Genomic DNA, 19,187 nt, shown 5'->3' on the forward strand with positions numbered 1-19,187 from the left:
CTCTTTTCTTTTCTCTTTCTTTTCTTTTTCTTCTTTTTTTAAATTTTGAGACGGAGTTTGGCTCTTGTTGCCCAGACTGGAGTGCAGTGGTGCAATCTCGGCTCACCGCAACCCCTGCCTCCCGGGTTCAAGCGATTCTCCTGCCTCAGCCTCTTCTTTCTTCTTTTTTTTGACAGGGTTTCTCTGTGTACCCTGGCTGGAGTGCAGTGGGGCAATCATAGCTCACTGCAGCCTCAACCTCCTGGGCTCAAGGGATCCTCCTGCCTCAGACTCCTGAGTAGCTGGGACCACAGGCACATGCAACCATGCCTGGCTAATTTTTTTTTTTTTAGAGATGGGATCTTGCTATGTTGCCCAGGCTGGTTTCAAACTCCTGCGATCCTCTTGTCTGAGTATCTGGGACTGTAGACATGAGCCGCCGCATCCGACCTCATTGTTCTTTCAACGAATGCTGCCTCCTACTGTGTTTCTAGCAAAGATGATAGTTCCATTGGCTTCTACCTTATCTCATCCCATACAGAATTTGGGTGGTGAACAAAGACCTATAAGATTTGGCCAGAGAACTCTCTGAGCAGCAGATTAAGTGGAGAATGAGGCAAAAATTACCCCCACGTACCAAAAAAGGAGGCAGCAAACAAACTTGCTCCTAAGCTTCCTGGTAGCCAATGGGGAAAGTGAAAATAGAACAGCTACACAGACTATAATAGCCGTGAGATTTTTTTCTCCAAAAGAATTCAGTAACTTTTCCTGTGTGTGTGTGTGAGTGTGTGTGTGTGTGTATGTGTGTGTGTGTGTGAGTGTGTGTGTGTGTGTTGGTGTAGGGCATGTCTTTATGAAGACAGCTCTTTATGTTACTACTATTACTGCCAATAATAATCCTCACAGCAAACTCATGAAATAAACATGATCATTATTCCCAGTTGACAAATGAGTCCAAACTATGCTTTAGAAAATTTGGGCTGGGCGTGGTGGCTCACGCCTGTAATCCCAGCACTTTGGGAGGCTGAAGTGGGCAGATCACCTATGGTCAGGAATTCAAGACCAGCCGGGCCAACGTGCTGAAACCCTGTCTCTACTAAAAATACAAAAATTAGCTGGGTGTTGTGGCGGGCACCTGTAATCCCAGCTACTAGGGAGGCTGAGGCAGGAGACTCGCTTGAACCCAGGAGGTGGGGGTTGCAGTGAGTCGAGATTGTGCCCTTGCACTCCAGCCTGGACAACAAGAGCAAAACTCCATCTACAACAAAACGAAACAAAACAAAAGAGAGAGAGAATTCCTGTGAAATGCTCAGAATCACACAGCCAGAAAGCCTGTCTCTAAATCCTGGGATTGATTTAGATGATGACAATGGGGTCCTTGGGTCTCTGTCTCAACAAGAAAGCAGAGTGACAGAAGAATAAAACCATTACAAATGGCAGTCCACACTGGGACCAAAACGTGAAAAGGCTGAGATAACTTAGGGAGGGTGGTCTGGGGCAGCCTTCCTGAGGAGGTGCGGTCTGGGCCATGACTTGAATGACAAGAAAGAATGAAGCTTGCAAAGGTTAGGGAGAAAAACAGTGGAATATTATTTGGTCATAAAAACAGAAGAAAGCATTGATTCATGCTTCAGCATAGATGAGTCCTGAAAATATTATGCCAAGTGAAGAAAGCTGGACACAGAAGGCTGCATAGTGCAGGATTCCATCCAAAAGAAATCTCCTGAACTGACAAATTCACAGAGACAGAAAGTAGATTCGTGGTTGCCGGGCACTGAGGAGAGAGAAATGAGGAGATAAATGGGGTACGGGTTTTCTTTTGGAGTGATGAGAAAGTTCTGGAACTAGACAGTGGTGATGGTTGCACGGCATTGTGAGTGTACTAAATGTCATTCCCAATTAACTTAATAGTATGTGTGTTTTACACCAATTTAAAAAGAAAACAGGGCCAAGCACGATGGCTCATGCCTTAATCCCAGCACTTTGGGAGGCCAAGGCAGGAGGATTGCTTGAGCCCAGCAGTTCCAGACCAGCCTGGGCAACATAGTGAGACCCTGTCTCTACAAAAAATAGGAAAACATTAGCTGGGCATGGTGATGCATATCTGCAGACCCCGCCACCTGGGAGGCCGAGGCGGGAGGATTGTTTGAGCCTAAGACTTAGAGGCTGCTGTGAGTTGTGATTATGCCACTGCATTCCAGCCTGCTCCACCGAAGGAGATCTTGTCAAAAGGCAAAAAAAAAAAAAAAAAAAAAAAAAAAAAAAAAGAAAAAAGAAAAAGAAAGAAGGGAAAAGAAAAATAAAAGGAAAGGAAAGAAAAAGAAAACAGGCTAGTCATAGTGGCTCAGGCCTGTAATCCCAGCACTTTGGGAGGCAGGAGGATCACTTGGGGTCCAGGGTTTGAGACCAGCCTGGATAACCTCTCTATTTTTAAAATTTGTAAAGTTAGCTAGATATGGTGGCACGTGGCTGTAGTTCTAGCTACTTGGGAAGCAGAGGTGGGAGAATCCATTGAGCCCGGGAGTTTCAGGCTGGAGTACTGCAGCCCAGGCAACAGAGCAAGTCCCTGTCTTAAATAAATAAATAAATACAGCTGGGCACTGTGGCTCACGCCTGTAATCCCAGAATTTTGCGAGGCCACGGAGGGCGGATCACTTGAGGTCGGGAGTTTGAGACCAGCTTGACCAACACGGAGAAACCCTGTCTCTACTAAAAATTCAAAATCAGCCGGGCATGGTGCCACAAGCCTGTAGTCCCAGCTACTTAGGAGGCTGAGGCAGGAGAATTGCTTGAACCCGGCAGGTGGAGGTTGCAGTGAGCCGAGATCGTGCCATTGCACTCCAAGCTGGGCAACAAGAGTGAAACTCCATCTCAAATAAATAAATAAATAACAGCCTGGGCAACTAGTGAGACCCTTTCTCTACATAAATAAATAAATAGGCCGGGCGCGGTGGCTCACGCTTGTAATCCCAGCACTTTGGGAGGCCGAGGCGGGCGGATCACGAGGTCAGGAGATCGGGACCACGGTGAAACCCCGTCTCTACTAAAAATACTAAAAAATTAGCCGGGCGCGGTGGCGGGCGCCTGTAGTCCCAGCTACTCGGAGAGGCTGAGGCAGGAGAATGGCGTGAACCCGGGAGGCGGAGCTTGCAGTGAGCCAAGATCGTGCCACTGCACTCCAGCCTGGGCGACAGAGCGAGACTCCGTCTCAAAATAAATAAATAAATAAATAAATAAATAAATATCCAGGCATGGCGGCACTTGCCTGTGGTCCCAGCTACTCAGAGGACTGAGGTAGGAGGACTGCTTGAGCCTGAGAGGTTGAAGCTGCAGTGAGCTATGATCACACCACTGGACTCAAGCCTGGATAACAGAGCAAGACTTTGTCTCAAAAATAAATATATAGAAAACAAAGATGAGGGGGAAGATAATTTAAGGCAAAAGACCCCCAAGTTGCAAAGGCCCTGGGGTTCAAAAGGCTTGGTGTGTTCTCCAAGGAGCCAGGAGGTTGATGTGGCTTCAGGGGTGGATGACTGCAGATTGCACAGGGCATAGGGAGCCAAGCTAAGGAGCTGGGAATGTGTCCAGGTGCAGCGGGAAGCACTGGAGGATTTGAAGAGGTGGGAGACATTATTTGATTTATGTTTAAGATCACTCTGGGCCAGGTGCAGTGGCTCACGCCTGCAATTCCAGCACTTTGGGAGGCTGAGGCCGGCGGAGCTCTTGAAGTCAGGAGTTCGAGACCAGCCTGGCTAACATAGTGAAACCCCGTCACTACTAAAAATACAAAAAAATCGCCGGAGCTGGGCACGGTGGCTCACGCCTGTAATCCTAGCACTTTGGGAGGCCAAGACAGGTGGATTGCCTGAGCTCAGGAATTTAAGACCAGCCTGGGCAACATGGTGAAACCGCGTCTCTACTAAAATACAAAAAATTAGCTGGGCGTGGCAGCGTCCGCCTGTAAACCCAGCTACTCGGGAGGCTGAGGCAGGAGAATTGCTAGAACCCGGGAGGCGGAGGTTGCAGTGAGCCAAGATCGTGCCACTGCACTCCAGCCTGGGCGACAGAGCAAGACTCCGTCTCTAAAAAAAATAATAATAATAAATAAAATAAAATCGCCGGGATCGGTGGCTCACGCCTGTAATCCCAACACTTTGAGAGACCTCGGCTGGCAGATCACCTGAGGTCGTGAGTTGGAGACCAGCCTGACCAACACGAAGAAACCCCGTCTCTACTAAAAATACAAAATTAGCCGGGCGTCCTGGCGCATGCCTGTAATCCCAGCTACTCGGGAGGCTGAGGCAGAAGAATGGCTTGAACCCAGGAAGCAGAGGTTGCAGTGAGCTGAGTTCATGCCATTGCACTCCAGCCTGGGCAACAAGAGTAAAACTCCATCGCTCTCTCTCCATATATATATATATATATACAAAATAAAATAAAAATGCAAATACAAAAATTAGCGGGCGTGGTGGCGCATGCCTGTAGTCCCAGCTACTTGGGAGGCTGGGACAGGAGAATCGCTTGAACCCGGGAGGCGGAGGTTTCAATGAGCCGAGATCGCGCCACTGCACTCCAGCCTGGGTGTCACAGCAAGACTCCGTCTCAAAAAAAAAAAAAAAGAAAAAGAAAAAAAAAAAGTCACTCTGGCTCCTTTGCTGAGCATATGTTGGGAGAGTGGGAGAAATAGGGACGAAAGGCATTAATTCTCCAGAGAGAAAGCCAGGATCTGGGGCTTTTGCGGGCTTAGAGCTGGCCTGGAAGGGGCTGGTTAGCCAGCCTGATTCTGCAGGAACGGCTGAGGTCTCAGCCTTCGTTTCCCCAGTAGGTATTGTCTTCCCAGTGCCCAGATCTGCCCTCAGGAGGCAGATCCGCTGCACCTCTGCCAGCTGCACGCTACATTCCCATTTCACAGAGCAGGAGACTGAGGCTCAGAAAGGGTGACTGGTCTAAGCTCATGTGTCTGGGCAAGGAGAGGAGGCAGAGAGCCAAGTCCCCTTGGGCGCTGAGCCCAGTGCTGGGTGCTGGGGTGATCTAGAGATGTGCCTCATTCAGACTTTGCCTTTTTTTTTTTTTTTTTTTTGAGACAGAGTCTTGCTCTGTCACCCCGGCTGGAGTTCAGAGGCGCGATCTCAGCTCACTGCAACCTCTGCCTCCCAGGTTCAACAGACTCTCCTGCCTCAGCCTCCGGAGTAGCTGGGATTACAGGTGCGTGCCACCACGCCCGGTTAATATTTGTATTTTTTAAGGTCGAGGAGCGGTTTCACCATGTTGGCCAGACTGGTCTCCAACTCCTGACCTCAAGTTATCTGCCCACTTTGACCTCCCAAAGTGTTGGGATTACCGGCGTGGCCACCACGGCCGGCCGATTTACCCTTATTTTAATGCAGTTCATTTAACTGTACGATTACAGAATTTACCTGTAATTTTTTTTGTTCATGTCAGAAGAGTAATGTGCCGATGTCGTAACAACGTTTGAGGGAGGCACATCTCACACATGCGCGTGAACAACCAATCATCCCGCTTAGAAACTACAAAAGGATCTAGCTGTAAGTTTAAATTATTGCTTCGTGTGACAATAACCAGCTCACAAATCCCTGAATTTTTAATGACCTGCACCTCAGTCTCCCACCTGTGGGCTGTCCTGTGTGGTAGAGCCCACGTTGTGCTGGGGCCGGGAGCGGGCTCAGAAGCCTGCCGTCTAAAGTCTAGACACTTCACTTTATTTGAATTGATCAAAATTCAGCTACGTATGAGCAAAGGCAGATGGAGAAAATTAAAAAAAAAAAGCAGAAATAATATTAAGCTCCGTTCACTCTCAATTTTAATCAGCCCAGGCCTCCCCAATTCCAGAAATTTGGACCGACCCTGACTCCGCCCCAACCTGTTTCAGCCCCGCTCCTTTCCCCCGCCAGCGCCGTCGTCATGACAACCGCGTCCAATCGCCCTCTTCTCCTAGGTGTGGCGGAAGGCTGGCTCTCAGTGCTCCCATTGGCCAAAAGTTTGTAGAGGGCGAGCCTCGCTCACTCTCATTGGTCAGTTGCTCGCTGTGGTCCCATCCCACATGCTCCCATTGGTTGATTGATCGAAAAGGGCGGGGACACTGGGCAGCTTTTGTGGAGTGCCGCGGGTACTCAGTGCTGCACTGAGCAGAGAGGAAGGGGCGTCCCGGGATATTTGGAGGATAAAGGTGTGGGCAGGATATCATGTGGAAGCAAAGGGGCGAGAAGTGAGGGGCGGTGAGAGGGGAGCGGGGCGGGCAATGTGTGGGATTCCCAGAATGTCTTTTCCGCAGGGTGATGACCACACCTGCCGGCTCCGGCAGGGGCTTCGGCTCCGTGTCCTGGTGGGGCCTGTCGCCGGCGCTGGACCTGCAGGCTGAAAGTGAGTCCCAGCACGCAAGGTCTGATACACCGTCTGCCTTCCCAGCCTGAGCAGACGGCCTTTTAGAGCTCGTAGTCCCAGCGTCGGTGGCGGGGTGGGGGGGGTCGCTAACGTTCTCCAACGCTCCAACGGCAGAGGGCACGCTCCTAGGGGCGGCCCCGAGGTCCTGTCTGCGGACTACGAATCCCAGAATACTCAGAGGAAACACCTCCCCTTAGAACCTAGGCCACGGGCGGAACGCCTACTGGGATTTGTAGTCCATTGTTGTAGGGGATGCTATGGTGGACGCTCTACCAACCACCATGGTGCCCCAGCCGGCTGTCATCTTGCCAGGTCCCCCTGTGGACCCAGACTCCCAGGCCGATACGGTGCACAGCACCCCCGAGCTAGATGTGCTGCTTCTGGGCTCTGTGGATGGACGGCACCTGCTGCGGACCCTGTCCCGAGCGAAGCTCTGGCCTCGCAGGAGGTTCAACGTGAGCTGGGATGAAGATGAGAGCCCAGATTCCCGAGTCCTTGAGGGAGGAAGGGATTGCAATTCTAAAACCTCAGGTCCAGGAATGAAGGGGCTGGAGACTCCTAGATCTGAGGGAGGCGGAAGCTGGGAGCGAACCCATACGTCTTGGGGAAGGAAGGGGCTGGGGTTTGGAACTCCTGGGTTCTATGGTGGGGAAGAGCTCGAGGATCAGGTCTTCTGGGTAATGAAAGGGAAGAGGGCTCTGGGGACACAGACTTCTGTGTTTGAAGGAAGACGCTGGTGTACAGAACTCGGGTGTGTGGAAGGAGAGAGCTGAGGGCCTGCTCTCCTGGGTCTCCTAGGGCCCAGGCAAACAGGTCTCAGAATTATTCTGCCCTGTCCATCCTCCTAGTTCTTTGTGCTGGAGAATAATCTGGAAGCTGTGGCCCGACACATGCTGATCTTCAGCCTAGCCCTGGAGGAACCGGAGAAGATGGGGCTGCAAGGTCTGTTGCTAGGACCCAGGCATTCTGACCGCTGGTCTCCTCCCCCTCCCTAGAGGGATTCTGGCATTTCAATGGTACAATTAAAAAGTTTGATTATTTTCCCAGGAGGCGGAGGTTACAGTGAGCCGAGATCGCGCCATTGCACTCCAGCCTGGGCAACAAGAGCAAAGCTCCGGCCGGGCGCGGTGGCTCACGCCTGTAATCCCAGCACTTTGGGAGGCTGAGGCGGGCGGATCACGAGGTCAGGAGGTCGAGACCATCCTGGCTAACACGTGAAACCCTGTCTCTACTAAAAATACAAAAAATTAGCCGGGCGTGGTGGCGGGCGCCTGTAGTCCCAGCTACTCGGGAGGCTGAGGCAGGAGAATGGCGTGAACCCGGGAGGTGGAGCTTGCAGTGATCTGGGATCGCGCCACTGCACTCCAGTACAGTCTGGGCAACAGAGCGAGACTCTCTCTCAAAAAAAAAAAAGAGAGAGAAAGAAAGAAAATATTAGCTGGGATTAGCTGGGTGTGGTAGCTAATGCCTAGTCCCAGCTAGTTGGGAAGCTGGAGGGGAAGGGTCCCTTAAGCCCAGGTGGTCGAGGTAACAGAGAACTATGATGGCACAACTGCATTCAGCCTGGGCAACAGAGTGAGACACTGTCTCAAAACAAAAAGATGTACTCACAAATAGCCTATACACATGGTCCCATACACCGCAAATCATCTCTAGATTACCTATAATACGTAATACAATGTAAATGCTTACACCGTATTTTACAATTTGTATTATTTTTTACTGTTGTATTGTTATCTTTTCCCCCAAATAGTCTCTGTCTGCGGTGAGTGTGGACTCTGCAACTCTAATTCCCTCTTCTAGGTGGTTATTTATTTATTTATTTTAGAGGCGGCGTCTCACTCTGTTGCCCAGGCTGGAGTGCAATGGCAAGATCTCGGCTCACTGCAACCTCCGCCTCCGGGTTCAAGCGATTCTCCTGCCTCAGCCTCCCGAGTAGCTGGGATTACAGGCGCCCAACACCATGTCCGGCCCTGTTCTTCCTGTGGTTTTTGGGATGCGTGGGGAGTTTGCAGGGGTTCATTGTTTTCATTATATGACTATGACATAATAACATATTAAAGGTCTAATTTCTGGGCTCCTTCCTCCAGACATTCCCGCAATTATCTCCCTCTCTCCCTAGAGCGGAGCGAGACCTTCCTGGAAGTGTGGGGGAATGCGCTCCTGCGCTCGCCGGTGGCCGCCTTCGTGCGCGCCCAGGCCGACCTGCTGGCGCACCTGGTCCCCGAGCCCGACCGCCTGGAGGAGCAGCTGCCTTGGCTCAGCCTCCGCGCCCTCAAGGTGCCGCCGCCAGGCCTCCATCTGGGATCGGGTGGCCGCGGGAAGAATGGAAGCGCGCAGTCCAAAGGACGTGCATTGATGGAGCAGGTGGCGGGCTCGGGAGTTCGAATCCCAGTTCCCCGACTCCCACTGTGGGATCTGGCCTGGGGGCAGGAGGTGGCTTCTGCTTTCGGAGCCTCAGTTTTCCCATCCGAGAAACGGGGGAATCGTTCCCCTGTTCTGGGATGGAAGAGAGGGTCAATTAGAATCCGCTCTCCCTGCATCCCTCTCTGCCTCCCTCTCTCCCACCGCGTGCCTGGCCCCGCAGTTCCGCGAGCGGGATGCCCTGGAGGCTGTGTTTCGATTCTGGGCTGGCGGCGAGAAAGGGCCCGAGGCCTTCCCCATGAGCCGCCTCTGGGACTCGCGGCTGCGCCACTACCTGGGCTCCCGCTACGACGCCCGGCGCGGTGTCAGTGACTGGGACCTGCGCATGAAGCTGCATAGCCGCGGGGTGAGGGGCCCAGGAGGAGGGGCTGGGGTCCTGGACTCCTGGGTCTGAGGGAGGAGGGGTTGGGGGCCTGAACTCCTGGGTCTGAGGGAGGAGGGGTTGGGGTCCTGAACTCCTGGGTCTGAGGGAGGAGGGGTTGGGGTCCTGGACTCCTGGGTCTGAGGGAGGAGGGGTTGGGGTCCTGGACTCCTGGGTCTGAGGGAGGAGGGGTTGGGGGCCTGAACTCCTGGGTCTGAGGGAGGAGGGGCTGGGGGCCTGGACCCCTGGGTCTGAGGGAGGAGGGGTTGGGGGCCTGAACTCCTGGGTCTGAGGGAGGAGGGGTTGGGGCCTGGACTCCTGGGTCTGAGGGAGGAGGGGTTGGGGGCCTGAACTCCTGGGTCTGAGGGAGGAGGGCCTGGGGACCTGGACTCCTGGGTCTGAGGGAGGATGGTGTAGGGGTCCCTCCACGCTCGGTTCATTGAGGGCTCCCTTCTTTCCGCCCCCCACCCCAGGCCCAAGTCATTCACACCCAGGAGTTCCGACGCTGGCGGGACACAGGCGTCGCCTTTGAACTCAGGGACTCCAGCGCCTATCATGTGCCCAACCGGACCCTGGCGTCCGGTCGCCTCCTGAGCTACGTGCGTGTCCACTGCCTGTCCTGGCCCACTGCTGCTTCTCGGAGTCCTAGGAGTCAGGGTCCCTAACATCGACCTCGCCTGCCTCCTCTCTCCCTCCTTTTCCAGCGTGGGGAGCGCGTGGCAGCGCGCGGGTACTGGGGGGACATCGCCACGGGGCCCTTCGTGGCCTTCGGCATCGAAGCGGACGACGAGAGCCTCCTGCGGACCAGCAACGGCCAGCCAGTCAAGGTACGCGGCGAGGCTGGGACTGGGGGTGGAGGTGGGGCTGGGGGTGGGTGGGTGCGCAAGGCCCCGCCTCCACAGCAGGCCCCGCCCCCAGCTCCAGACCCCCGCCCGTCGCTTGGAGGGAATGACTCCATTCAGGGAACAGGCCCCATCCCCGCGGGATAGGTCCCGCCCCACTTCACATCCTCCAAGCAGCTGCGGGAGTTCTAGTCCTGGACAGAGGACTCCCAGCGTTCTAAGCCCCGCCCCGCGATCCTGTCCCCGACGTCTGGCCACGCCCCTTCTGTTAGACGGCCGGGGAGATCACTCAACACAACGTGACGGAGCTGCTCCGCGAGGTGGCCGCCTGGGGGCGCGCGAGAGCCACCCGGGGGGACCCGGAGGAGCAGCAGCACACGGAGGGAAGCCCGGAGCCAGGGACTCCAGGTAAGCCAGGGACTCCAGGTAAGCCAGGGACTCCAGGCTCCAGGTGTTTCACACTGGAGTGTAGACTGGCATGATTTGGATGCCTGGGCAAGTGACGGCTTCTTGATATTCTGTCTCTTTTTCTCTCTTTCTCTCCCTTTCCTAAATTTTGAGAGCATGCTTAGAATTCTGAATTCCACTAGTAGAATTCTAATCTGCAGAGGGCTAAGCTATCCAAGAATATTCTCACAGGGTGCTGGGTCCCAGCTCCCCCTTGGACAGCCTCCCACACCCTGGATCCTGGCTGGGCCTCCTTCCAGCCATCCTCCAACCTGGCCCTCCCTGAGTGTCTGTCCGACAGGGCATGTCACATGTGGCCCTGGCCACCCACCCTCTTTCCCTTTCTAGAGTCTCAGTTGCCTGATCTGTACAGTGAGTCTCTGCCTGCCGGGCTGACCTTCCCAGAATTTTCCAGGAACCCACCTTAGAGGAAAGATTTTTTAAAAAGCTGCAAGAGGACAAAAAGTGTTATCTCCAAGTCCTGTATGCCTGCCCAGCTGTGCCCAGCTCTGTGTATCTCTCTGGCTTTCCGCCCTTATGGCTCTGCCTGTCAGAGGTGACCCCTCTATCCCCTTCCCCCAGCAGCCCCCACCCCAGAATCTTTCACCGTCCACTTCCTGCCGCTCAATTCTGCTCAGACTCTCCACCACAAGAGCTGCTACAACGGCCGATTCCAGCTCCTCTATGTGGCCTGTGGGTAAGTGGGGAGGCAGCTGTGCTCACAAAGACCCAGGATCAGGCCCCCAGCCCCTCCTCCCTCAGACCCTGGAACTCAGGCCCCAGCCCCTCCTCCCTCAGACCCTGGAACTCAGGCCCCAGCCCCTCCTCCCTCAGATCCTGGAACCCAAGCTCCGGTCCCTCCTCCCTCAGGCCCAGGAGTCCAGGCCCCCCAACCCCTCCTCCTTCAGACTCAGCAGCCCAGGCCCCCAGCCCCTCCTCCCCCAGACCCAGGAATCCAGTCCCAGCCCCTCCTCCCTGGTACCCCAGAGTCCAGACCTCCTGCTCCCTTCTTTCCCAGGACCCAGACTCCAGTTTTGCCGCCCCTCCTCCCTCACTGTCTGGGTTCCCAGAGCCCCATCCTCCCTCCGGATTGGGAGCTGAGTCTCAGCCTGTCCTCTGTCCCCTGTCCTCTGTCCCCTGTCCCCTGTGCTCTGTCCTCTGTCCCCTGTCCTCTGTGCTCTGTCCTCTGTCCTCTGTCCCCTGTCCTCTGTCCTCTGTCCTCCATCCTCCGTCCTGTCCCCTGTCCTCTGTCCCCTGTCCCCGTCCCCTGTCCTCTGTCATCTGTCCCCTGTCCCCTGTCCTCTGTCCTCCGTCCTCTGTCCCCTGTCCCCTGTCCTCTGTCCTCTGTCCTCTGTGCTCTGTCCTCTGTCGTCTATCCTCTGTCCCCTGTCCTCTGTCCCATGTCCCCTGTCCTCTGTCCTCTGTCGTCTGTCCTCTGTCCTCTGTCGTCTCTGCAGGATGGCCCATCTTCTCATCCCTGAGCTGGGAGCCTGTGTGGCCCCCGGCGGGAACCTGATTGTGGAATTAGCCCGGTGAGCCAGTGGGGTGGAGGGTGGGGAACATCCTGGCTGGGGATCAAAATCTGGGTCCCTGACAGGGCGCTTCCCGTCTGCAGGTACTTGGTGGACCTGCGGCAGGAGCAGCTGCAGGGATTCAGCACCCGGGTCGGGGAGCTAGCTCAGGCAGCTGGATTCGCTCCACAGACCGGGGCCAGGCCTTCAGAGACCTTCGCACGTTTCTGCAAGTCCCAGGAATCGGCTCTGGTCAACACTGTCCCAGCTGTGGAACCCGGAACTCTGCCCCTTGACGTCCTGACCCAGCCTCTTGAAGCCAGCAGCCCAGCCCTTGAGGGCGTGACCCAGCCTCTGCAGGGCGGGACCCCACACTGTGAGCCCTGCCAGCTGCCCTCTGAGGCTCCAGGGTCACTCTCAGAGGTTCTGGCTCAGCCTCAGGGGGCCTTGGCTCCGCCCAACTGTGAGTCAGACTCCAAAACTGGAGTCTGACCCAACCCCTAGACTCCCCTTATCTCCAACTTCCAAAGTCAGGTTGTAGGATGAGAACCCTCTGATACCATTCTAAGTCTGCTGCTAGAGTCCTCAATTTTATTCTAATCATTCCCACTCAGTACCTGCCACCCCCACCCCGGGAGTGTTGGTAGAATTTCAAATTCCATTTCTGAGATTCTGTGGTCTATTCCTAGAATTCTAGATTGTTCTCTCAGAATTCCAAATTCCACTTCTGAGGCTCTAAACCCAGCCTAGGATCTGACCCTGAGTCTCAGGCCCTTGACTTTGGCCCCCTTGTTCCCAGGCACCCTGTGGCTGACTAGGGGCTGGGGTGTCTCCTCACCAGGGCCTGGTCAACATCCAGATGGTTCAAGTAAAGCAAATTGTGTCCACCCTTTTGTGTGTCCAAGCATCTTTCCTGTCCTATGTCCGTCTCCAGGGCTGGGAGAGAAAGGCCCAGGAGTGGTGGACAAAGGAAGCCAGAAACCAGATTCCTGGGTTTCCAAGTGGATGAGGGATGGATTTCTCAGTGCTATGGACTGAGAGCCAGCCCCCAGCACAGCTGCATCCTCAAATTAATCAACAACATTTATTGAGTGGCCTGGACTCCTGGGTCTAAGGGGAGAGGGATTGGGGTCCTGGACTCCTGGGTCTAAGGGGAGAGGGATTGGGGTCCTGGACTCCTGGGTCTGAGGGAGAAGGGGCTGGGGTCCTGGACTCCTGGGTCTGAAGGAGGAGGAGCTGAGGGCCCGGACTTTTGAGTCTAAGAGAAGAGTGTGCTGGGGGCCTGCCTGGACTCCTTGTCTGAGGGAGGGGCTGGGGTCCTGGACTCCTGGGTCTGAGGGAGGAGGGGCTGGGGGTCTGGACTCCTGGGTCTGAGGGAGGAGGGCCTGGGCCCTGGACTCCTGGGTCTGAGGGAGGAGGGGCTGGGGTCTGGACTCCTGGGTCTGAGGGAGGAGGGGCTGGGGGCCTGGACTCCTGGGTCTGAGGGAGGAGGGGCTGGGGCCTGGACTCCTGGGTCTGAGGGGAAGTGCCAGGTCTGGACTCCTGGGTCTGAGGGAAAAAGGGGCTGGGGGCCGGGACTCCTTGTGTGAGGGAGTGGCTAGGGTCTCCCAGGGTCCTGGGACTGAGGGAGGAGGGGGCTGGGAGGTCGGGCATTCTCTGGGTCTGAGGGAGGAGGGGTCTAGGACTCCAGGATCAGAGGGAGGAGGGTCCGGATTCCTGTGCCCGAAGGTGGCTGGTGATCCAGCTGGAGCAGGGCCCACCCCGCCCCTCACGCGGCCCGTTATCTCGCATGGTGGGCAGGGGGAGGAGGAGGTGACAGTATATTTAGTCTGTGTCCTCGCCCTTTATCTCAGTGTCCTCGGGGAGTCTCAAGCAGCCCGGAGGAGACTCACAGTCCCTGGGACCCTGAAGGTCACCCGGGCAGCCCCCTCACTGACCCTCCAAACGCCCCTGTCCTCGCCCTGCCTCCTGCCGTTCCCGGCCTGAGTCTCAGCATGGCGGATGAGTGAGTGATGCCCCAAGGCAGTGGGAGATTGGGGCGACCTCCCGGGTTCCCAAGAGGGGTCGGAGCTGAGAGGCTAGACCCCTGGCCTGCGAGGTAGGGGTAGGGGCTCTTGGGTGAAGAGAGGAAGTAGGTTTTCAAGTCAGACTCCTGGGACCCGAAGAAGGGGAAGCGGGGTCCCCCGACCTCTTGGTCAGAGGGACACAGCCCACCACTAACCCCCCTCCTCGGTTTCTCTCCTTCCAGGAGCAGCGATGCGGTGAGAGCAGCGGGCTAAGGCGTGGCTGGGACCCTCAGGGCCAGGGTGGGCGCTGCAGTGAGGGGTCTGGGGCGGGAGGCTGCAGCCCTAGCAGAGGGTGCGGTACGGTGAGTGCTGGGTGGGGTCTTGGTGGTGATGGGGTCCCCACTCCTCCAAACCCAGGCTAGGGAACCTCGCCCTGCACCAGCCCCAGTGAGACGCCGCTCCTCCAACTACCGCGCTTATGCCACGGAGCCGCACGCCAAGGTGGGACGGGGCTTCCTTGGGGCAGAGTACAGGCGCCGGAGGGACCCAAGAACCTGGGAGTGGGGGGAGGAGCCAGGGCTGCGAAGGGGGCGGGGACTACGCGGAGGGGCTTTCAGGGGCGGAGTTTTGCAGAGGATCACGCTCGGATTGGTGACAGCCGCCTGCGGGCGGAGCTCCGTTGCCCTTGGACTTGCTTAGGGATAGATGGGAAGTGCCTATCCAAAGGCAGAGACCCGGATTGGTGGATGGGAATGAGGGGCGTGGCCTCCCGTAGACTTAGGGCTCAAGTTGGACGTGGGCCCAAATCTGGACCGGCTGGGGTTGCTGGAGGTGTCTTGAGGTCCCCTCCACCGTCGTCTCCGGATCCCCCTCCATGATCCTTCCTTGCTCCATCTCACCCTGGCAGAAAAAATCTAAGATCTCCGCCTCGAGAAAATTGCAGCTGAAGGTGAGGTCGGGCGGGACTGGGAAAGAGCAGGCAGGTGCTCAGGGGGCGGAGCTTGATAGTGGGTGGGGCTTTCGGGGTAGGTGGGCGGAAGTGGGGGGGGGTTGGCCGCTCGGGGCGTGGCTTTAGCGCGGAGTCCTGCTCGGGGTGGGGCGGGGCCTTGGAACGGTGGAGACCAAACTGGAGGGTTTAGAAGGGCAGAGGCGGTTCGCCACGCCTGGTCTTTATCCTGAAGCCCCGGGTGGGCTGCGCTTCCCTCCCACCCCTCTGCAGACTCTGCTGCTGCAGATCGCAAAGCAGGAGCTGGAGCGAGAGGCGGAGGAGCGGCGCGGAGAGAAGGGGCGCGCTCTGAGCACCCGCTGCCAGCCGCTGGAGTTGGCCGGGCTGGGCTTCGCGGAGCTGCAGGTACCGGCTCCCAAGGATGCGAGGTTTCTAGCCCCGGAATTCAGCAGTACAGCCTCTATCCCCTCTTCTGCTCGGGACCCAGGCGTCCAATATGGCTGTCCTTACCCAGTTATATATGGTTCATGGGACTCCTGGCCCCTTTGTGTGCAGGTCTGTGGAGTCTTGGCTCCAATCTACTCCTTCAGGACCGTGTGGCCTTCCTATCCCAGACAGGAGTCCAGGCCCCAGCCCCTCCTCCCTCAGACCCTGGAATTGAGGCTCTCAGCCCCTCCTCCCTCGGACCCAGGAGTCCAGGCCTCCAGGCTTCCCCCAACAACACACACCGTGTTCCTCCTCCAGGACTTGTGCCGACAGCTCCACGCCCGTGTGGACAAGGTGGATGAAGAGAGATACGACATAGAGGCAAAAGTCACCAAGAACATCACGGAGGTGGGACGCATGGGCAGCTCGGGTACCTTTGGTGTAGGGTGAGATGCCTGGGACTTGGTCTCTGCCTGACCCCTTGCAGCTGCTTTTGGCTGCACATCCCAGGAGACCCAGGACAACTGTGAGCCTGGCAGGGCGGGGGCAGAAGGATGAGTACAGCATAGTGAAGGAAAGCTGTTCTAGGCAGAGGGAACAGCACACGCAAGGCCATGGGTTGGGAAACAGAAAATATGTTAGTGAATGTGTTCAGGGCATCACATGTTGGTAAATTAGCTCAGGCGTTGGCCAGGGAATTGTGATTTGCATGTAGCTGGACCAGGTTATGCCAGTGGTTTTGAGAGGTGAGGCTGCAGCATATGAGGAGGGGATTCAGTTCCAGGATTAGAAGCCTAGACTGGGAGCCTAAGCCAGGAAGAGACTGGATGAGGCCTCGGTACTGGAAGACAAGATAAGCAGAATATAAAAGGAGTGTAGGATGAAAGAGTTGGGTGAGGGAGAAATGGAAGGAGGAGTATCCACCCCCTGTGCACCCCCGCCCCCAGATCGCAGATCTGACCCAGAAGATCTTTGACCTTCGAGGAAAGTTTAAGCGACCCACCCTGCGGAGGGTGAGGATCTCTGCAGATGCCATGATGCAGGCGCTGCTGGGGGCCCGGGCTAAGGAGTCCCTGGACCTGCGGGCCCATCTCAAGCAGGTGAAGAAGGAGGACACTGAGAAGGTGAGTGTGGGCTAAGGCCAGGAAAGAGGATGCTGAGGGGAAGGGCTGTGGGTGCCAACAACCCTAGGGCCTAGCCTGAGGGCAGACGGTGCTTGGAGTTGGGGGTAGAAGCAGCTAGTAAGGGGTCCTCAGAAATGCAAGAGGAAGACAGGAAGTAGAAGGGGAAGACAGGAAGTGCATTAGGGCTACAGGAAGTCCATGTAAGAGCAAAGAGGTGCATGAAGGTCCAGGTGCAGTGGCTCATGCCTGTAATCTTTGAGGTTTTAAAAAAATTTTTTTTTTAATTTCCTTTTTTTTTTGAGATAGAGTCTCTGCTGCCCAGGCTGGAGTGCAATGACACCATCTCGGCTGCTGGAGTGCAGTGACACCATCTCAGCTCACTGCTACCTCCACCTCCCAGGATCAAGTGATTCTCGTGCCTCAGCCTCCCGAGTAGCTGGGAGTACAGGTGCCCACCACCACGATGTTGTTTTAATTTCTACAAATTTCTTTTTAAAATTAGCCAGTCACGGTGGTGGCATGCAGCTTCTCAGGAGGCTGAGGCAGGAAAATCACTTGAGCCAATGAGATCGAGGGTGCAGTGTGCTATGACTGCACCACTGCACTCCAGCCTGGGCAATACAGTGAGACCCTATCTTAAAGAAGAAGACAGGAAAGACAGTAGTGGATGCCTGAAGCCGTGGATTGTACTGAACCCTATATGTAATGTTTTTTTCCTATACACACATACATACCTATGATAAAGTTTCATTTCTAAATTAGACACAGTAAGAGATTAACAATAAATAATAATAAAAGAAGGTTGGGCGTGGTGGCTCATGCCTGTAATCTCAACACTTTGGGATGCTAAGGCGGGCAGATTGCTTGAGCTCTGGAGTTCGAGACCAGCCTGGGCAACATGGCGAGACCGTGTCTATAAAAAATAGAAAAGTTGCTGGGTGCGGTGGCTCACGCCTGTAATCCCAGTGCTTTGGGAGGCCAAGGTGGGCGGATCATGAGGTCAGGAGTTTGAGACCAGCCTGGCCAACACAGTGAAATCCCGTCTGTAGTAAAAATACAAACATTTGCTGGGCGTGGTGGTGGGTGCCTGTAATCCCAGCTACTTGGGAGGCTGAGGCAGGAGAATTGCTTCAACCCCAGAGGCAGAGGTTGCAGTGAGCCGAGATCTCACCACTGCACTCCAGCCTGGGCAACACTGGGAGACTCCATCTCAAAACAAAACAAAAGTTAGCTGGGCATAGTGGCACACACCTGTGGTTCCAGCTACTCAGGAGTCTGAGGTGAGAGGATGGCTTGAGCCCAGGAAGTTGAGGCTGCAGTGAGCCGAGATTGCACGACTGCACTCCAGCTTGGGTGAGGGAGCCAGACCCTGTCTCAAATAATAATAATAATAATAAAATAGAACAATTATAACATATTGTAATAACTCATATGAATGTGGTCTCTTTCTCAAAATATCTTATGGCACTGTAGCCACCCTTCTTTTCCTTGTGATGTAAAATGACAGTACCTATGTGCTGAGATGAAGTGAAGTGGATAACATAGGCATTGTGACCTGGCGTTAGACTACTGTTGACCTGAGAATCCATCAAACTTATGAATTGTTTATTTCTGGAATTTTCCATTTAATATTTTTGGGCCATGGTTTACCTCAGGTAACTGAAACCACACAAAGTAAAATTGCAGATAAGGAGGGACTACTATAATAAGAAGAGAAGGAAGGAGATAGGAAGGGCACAAGACAGACAGGAAGTAGAGGGGAAAGATAGGAAGTGCAGGAAGGAGACAGGAAGTGGAAGGGAAAGACAGGAAGTGCATGAGGGAGACAGGAAGTGCTGGGGAACGACAGGAAGTGCATGAGGGGGACAGGAAGTGCATGAGGGAGACAGGAAGTGCATGGGGAAAATTGGCAGGGATTATCTTGAAAAGACGGGAAGTGCTCCAGAACTAGACACTTAGGCATCCAGGGTAGAGTGGCCCCACAGGCTGGAGGGAAGACAGGGATTCTTGAGAGACTGGAGACCAGGAAGAGACCCTAACCTCTGACTCATCGCCATCCTCTAGGAAAACCGAGAGGTGGGAGACTGGCGCAAGAACATCGATGCACTGAGTGGAATGGAGGGCCGCAAGAAAAAGTTTGAGAGCTGAGCCTTCCTGCCTACTGCCCCTGCCCTGAGGAGGGCCCTGAGGAATAAAGCTTCTCTCTGAGCTGAAAGTGACTCCATGTCTATTACCCAGGGCTTAGGCAGGAGAAAGATGGGAAAACTGAGGGTGGGGCTCCCCCAAAGCCACACAGCAGGTTGGGGACCAGATGGATCTCCCATGTGAAGCACTCTTGGCTCTGTTATTGAAAAGAATCCCAGGGTTCATGAATTTGGAGAGCAGAGCTTTGTTTCTTAAGAAGCGGATCACAACCTGCAGACCAGAAGCATGGCTTCTTGCCAAAAAACAAAAGCAGGCACTTTAAGGGAGGGAAGGGCAAGGCAGGAATTTACGCTGAGTGGGTTGGCTAAGTGCACGTATTCAACTGGTTATAGAAGGAGCTATATTCATGGACAGGTGGACACACGCACGTGTGACAAGCAAACATGCATTTTTTTTTTTTTTTTTTTGAGACAGAGTCTTGCCCTGTCACTCAGGCTGGGGTGCAGTGGCACGATCTCAGCTCACTGCAACCTCCGCCTCCTGGGTTCAAGCCATTCTCCTGTCTCAGCCTCTC

At 55.2% G+C, this 19,187-nt stretch overlaps 2 protein-coding genes and 1 non-coding gene across 3 annotated transcripts; 2 read left to right on the top strand and 1 right to left on the bottom strand.

The window, feature by feature from the left end:
- Window positions 1–5,415: 5,415 nt before the first annotated feature.
- On the bottom strand, window positions 5,416–5,519 carry LOC115837151. Its single transcript, XR_004032182.1, has one exon. It is a non-coding gene; the product is annotated as a small nucleolar RNA U13 (small nucleolar RNA).
- A 495-nt stretch (window positions 5,520–6,014) lies between these two features.
- Window positions 6,015–12,858, top strand: DNAAF3 (dynein axonemal assembly factor 3). Its single transcript, XM_030819620.1, has 12 exons — window positions 6,015–6,166; window positions 6,272–6,360; window positions 6,694–6,836; window positions 7,230–7,323; window positions 8,504–8,661; window positions 8,969–9,151; window positions 9,640–9,765; window positions 9,871–9,993; window positions 10,281–10,416; window positions 11,038–11,152; window positions 11,913–11,987; window positions 12,071–12,858. Exons 2-12 carry the CDS (start codon window positions 6,276–6,278, stop codon window positions 12,456–12,458), a joined length of 1,626 nt encoding a protein of 541 aa, XP_030675480.1. The 5' UTR covers window positions 6,015–6,166; window positions 6,272–6,275; the 3' UTR covers window positions 12,459–12,858.
- A 961-nt stretch (window positions 12,859–13,819) lies between these two features.
- TNNI3 (troponin I3, cardiac type) lies at window positions 13,820–18,683 on the top strand. The gene is made up of 8 exons (XM_012500233.2): window positions 13,820–13,971; window positions 14,215–14,227; window positions 14,390–14,473; window positions 14,880–14,921; window positions 15,192–15,323; window positions 15,663–15,752; window positions 16,292–16,468; window positions 18,533–18,683. Exons 1-8 carry the CDS (start codon window positions 13,961–13,963, stop codon window positions 18,614–18,616), a joined length of 633 nt encoding a protein of 210 aa, XP_012355687.1. The 5' UTR covers window positions 13,820–13,960; the 3' UTR covers window positions 18,617–18,683.
- The last annotated feature ends 504 nt before the right edge of the window (window positions 18,684–19,187 follow it).

The sequence above is a fragment of the Nomascus leucogenys genome, chromosome 10, assembly GCF_006542625.1.
Source record: "Nomascus leucogenys isolate Asia chromosome 10, Asia_NLE_v1, whole genome shotgun sequence".
In the NCBI taxonomy this organism is placed as follows: Eukaryota; Metazoa; Chordata; class Mammalia; order Primates; family Hylobatidae; genus Nomascus; species Nomascus leucogenys.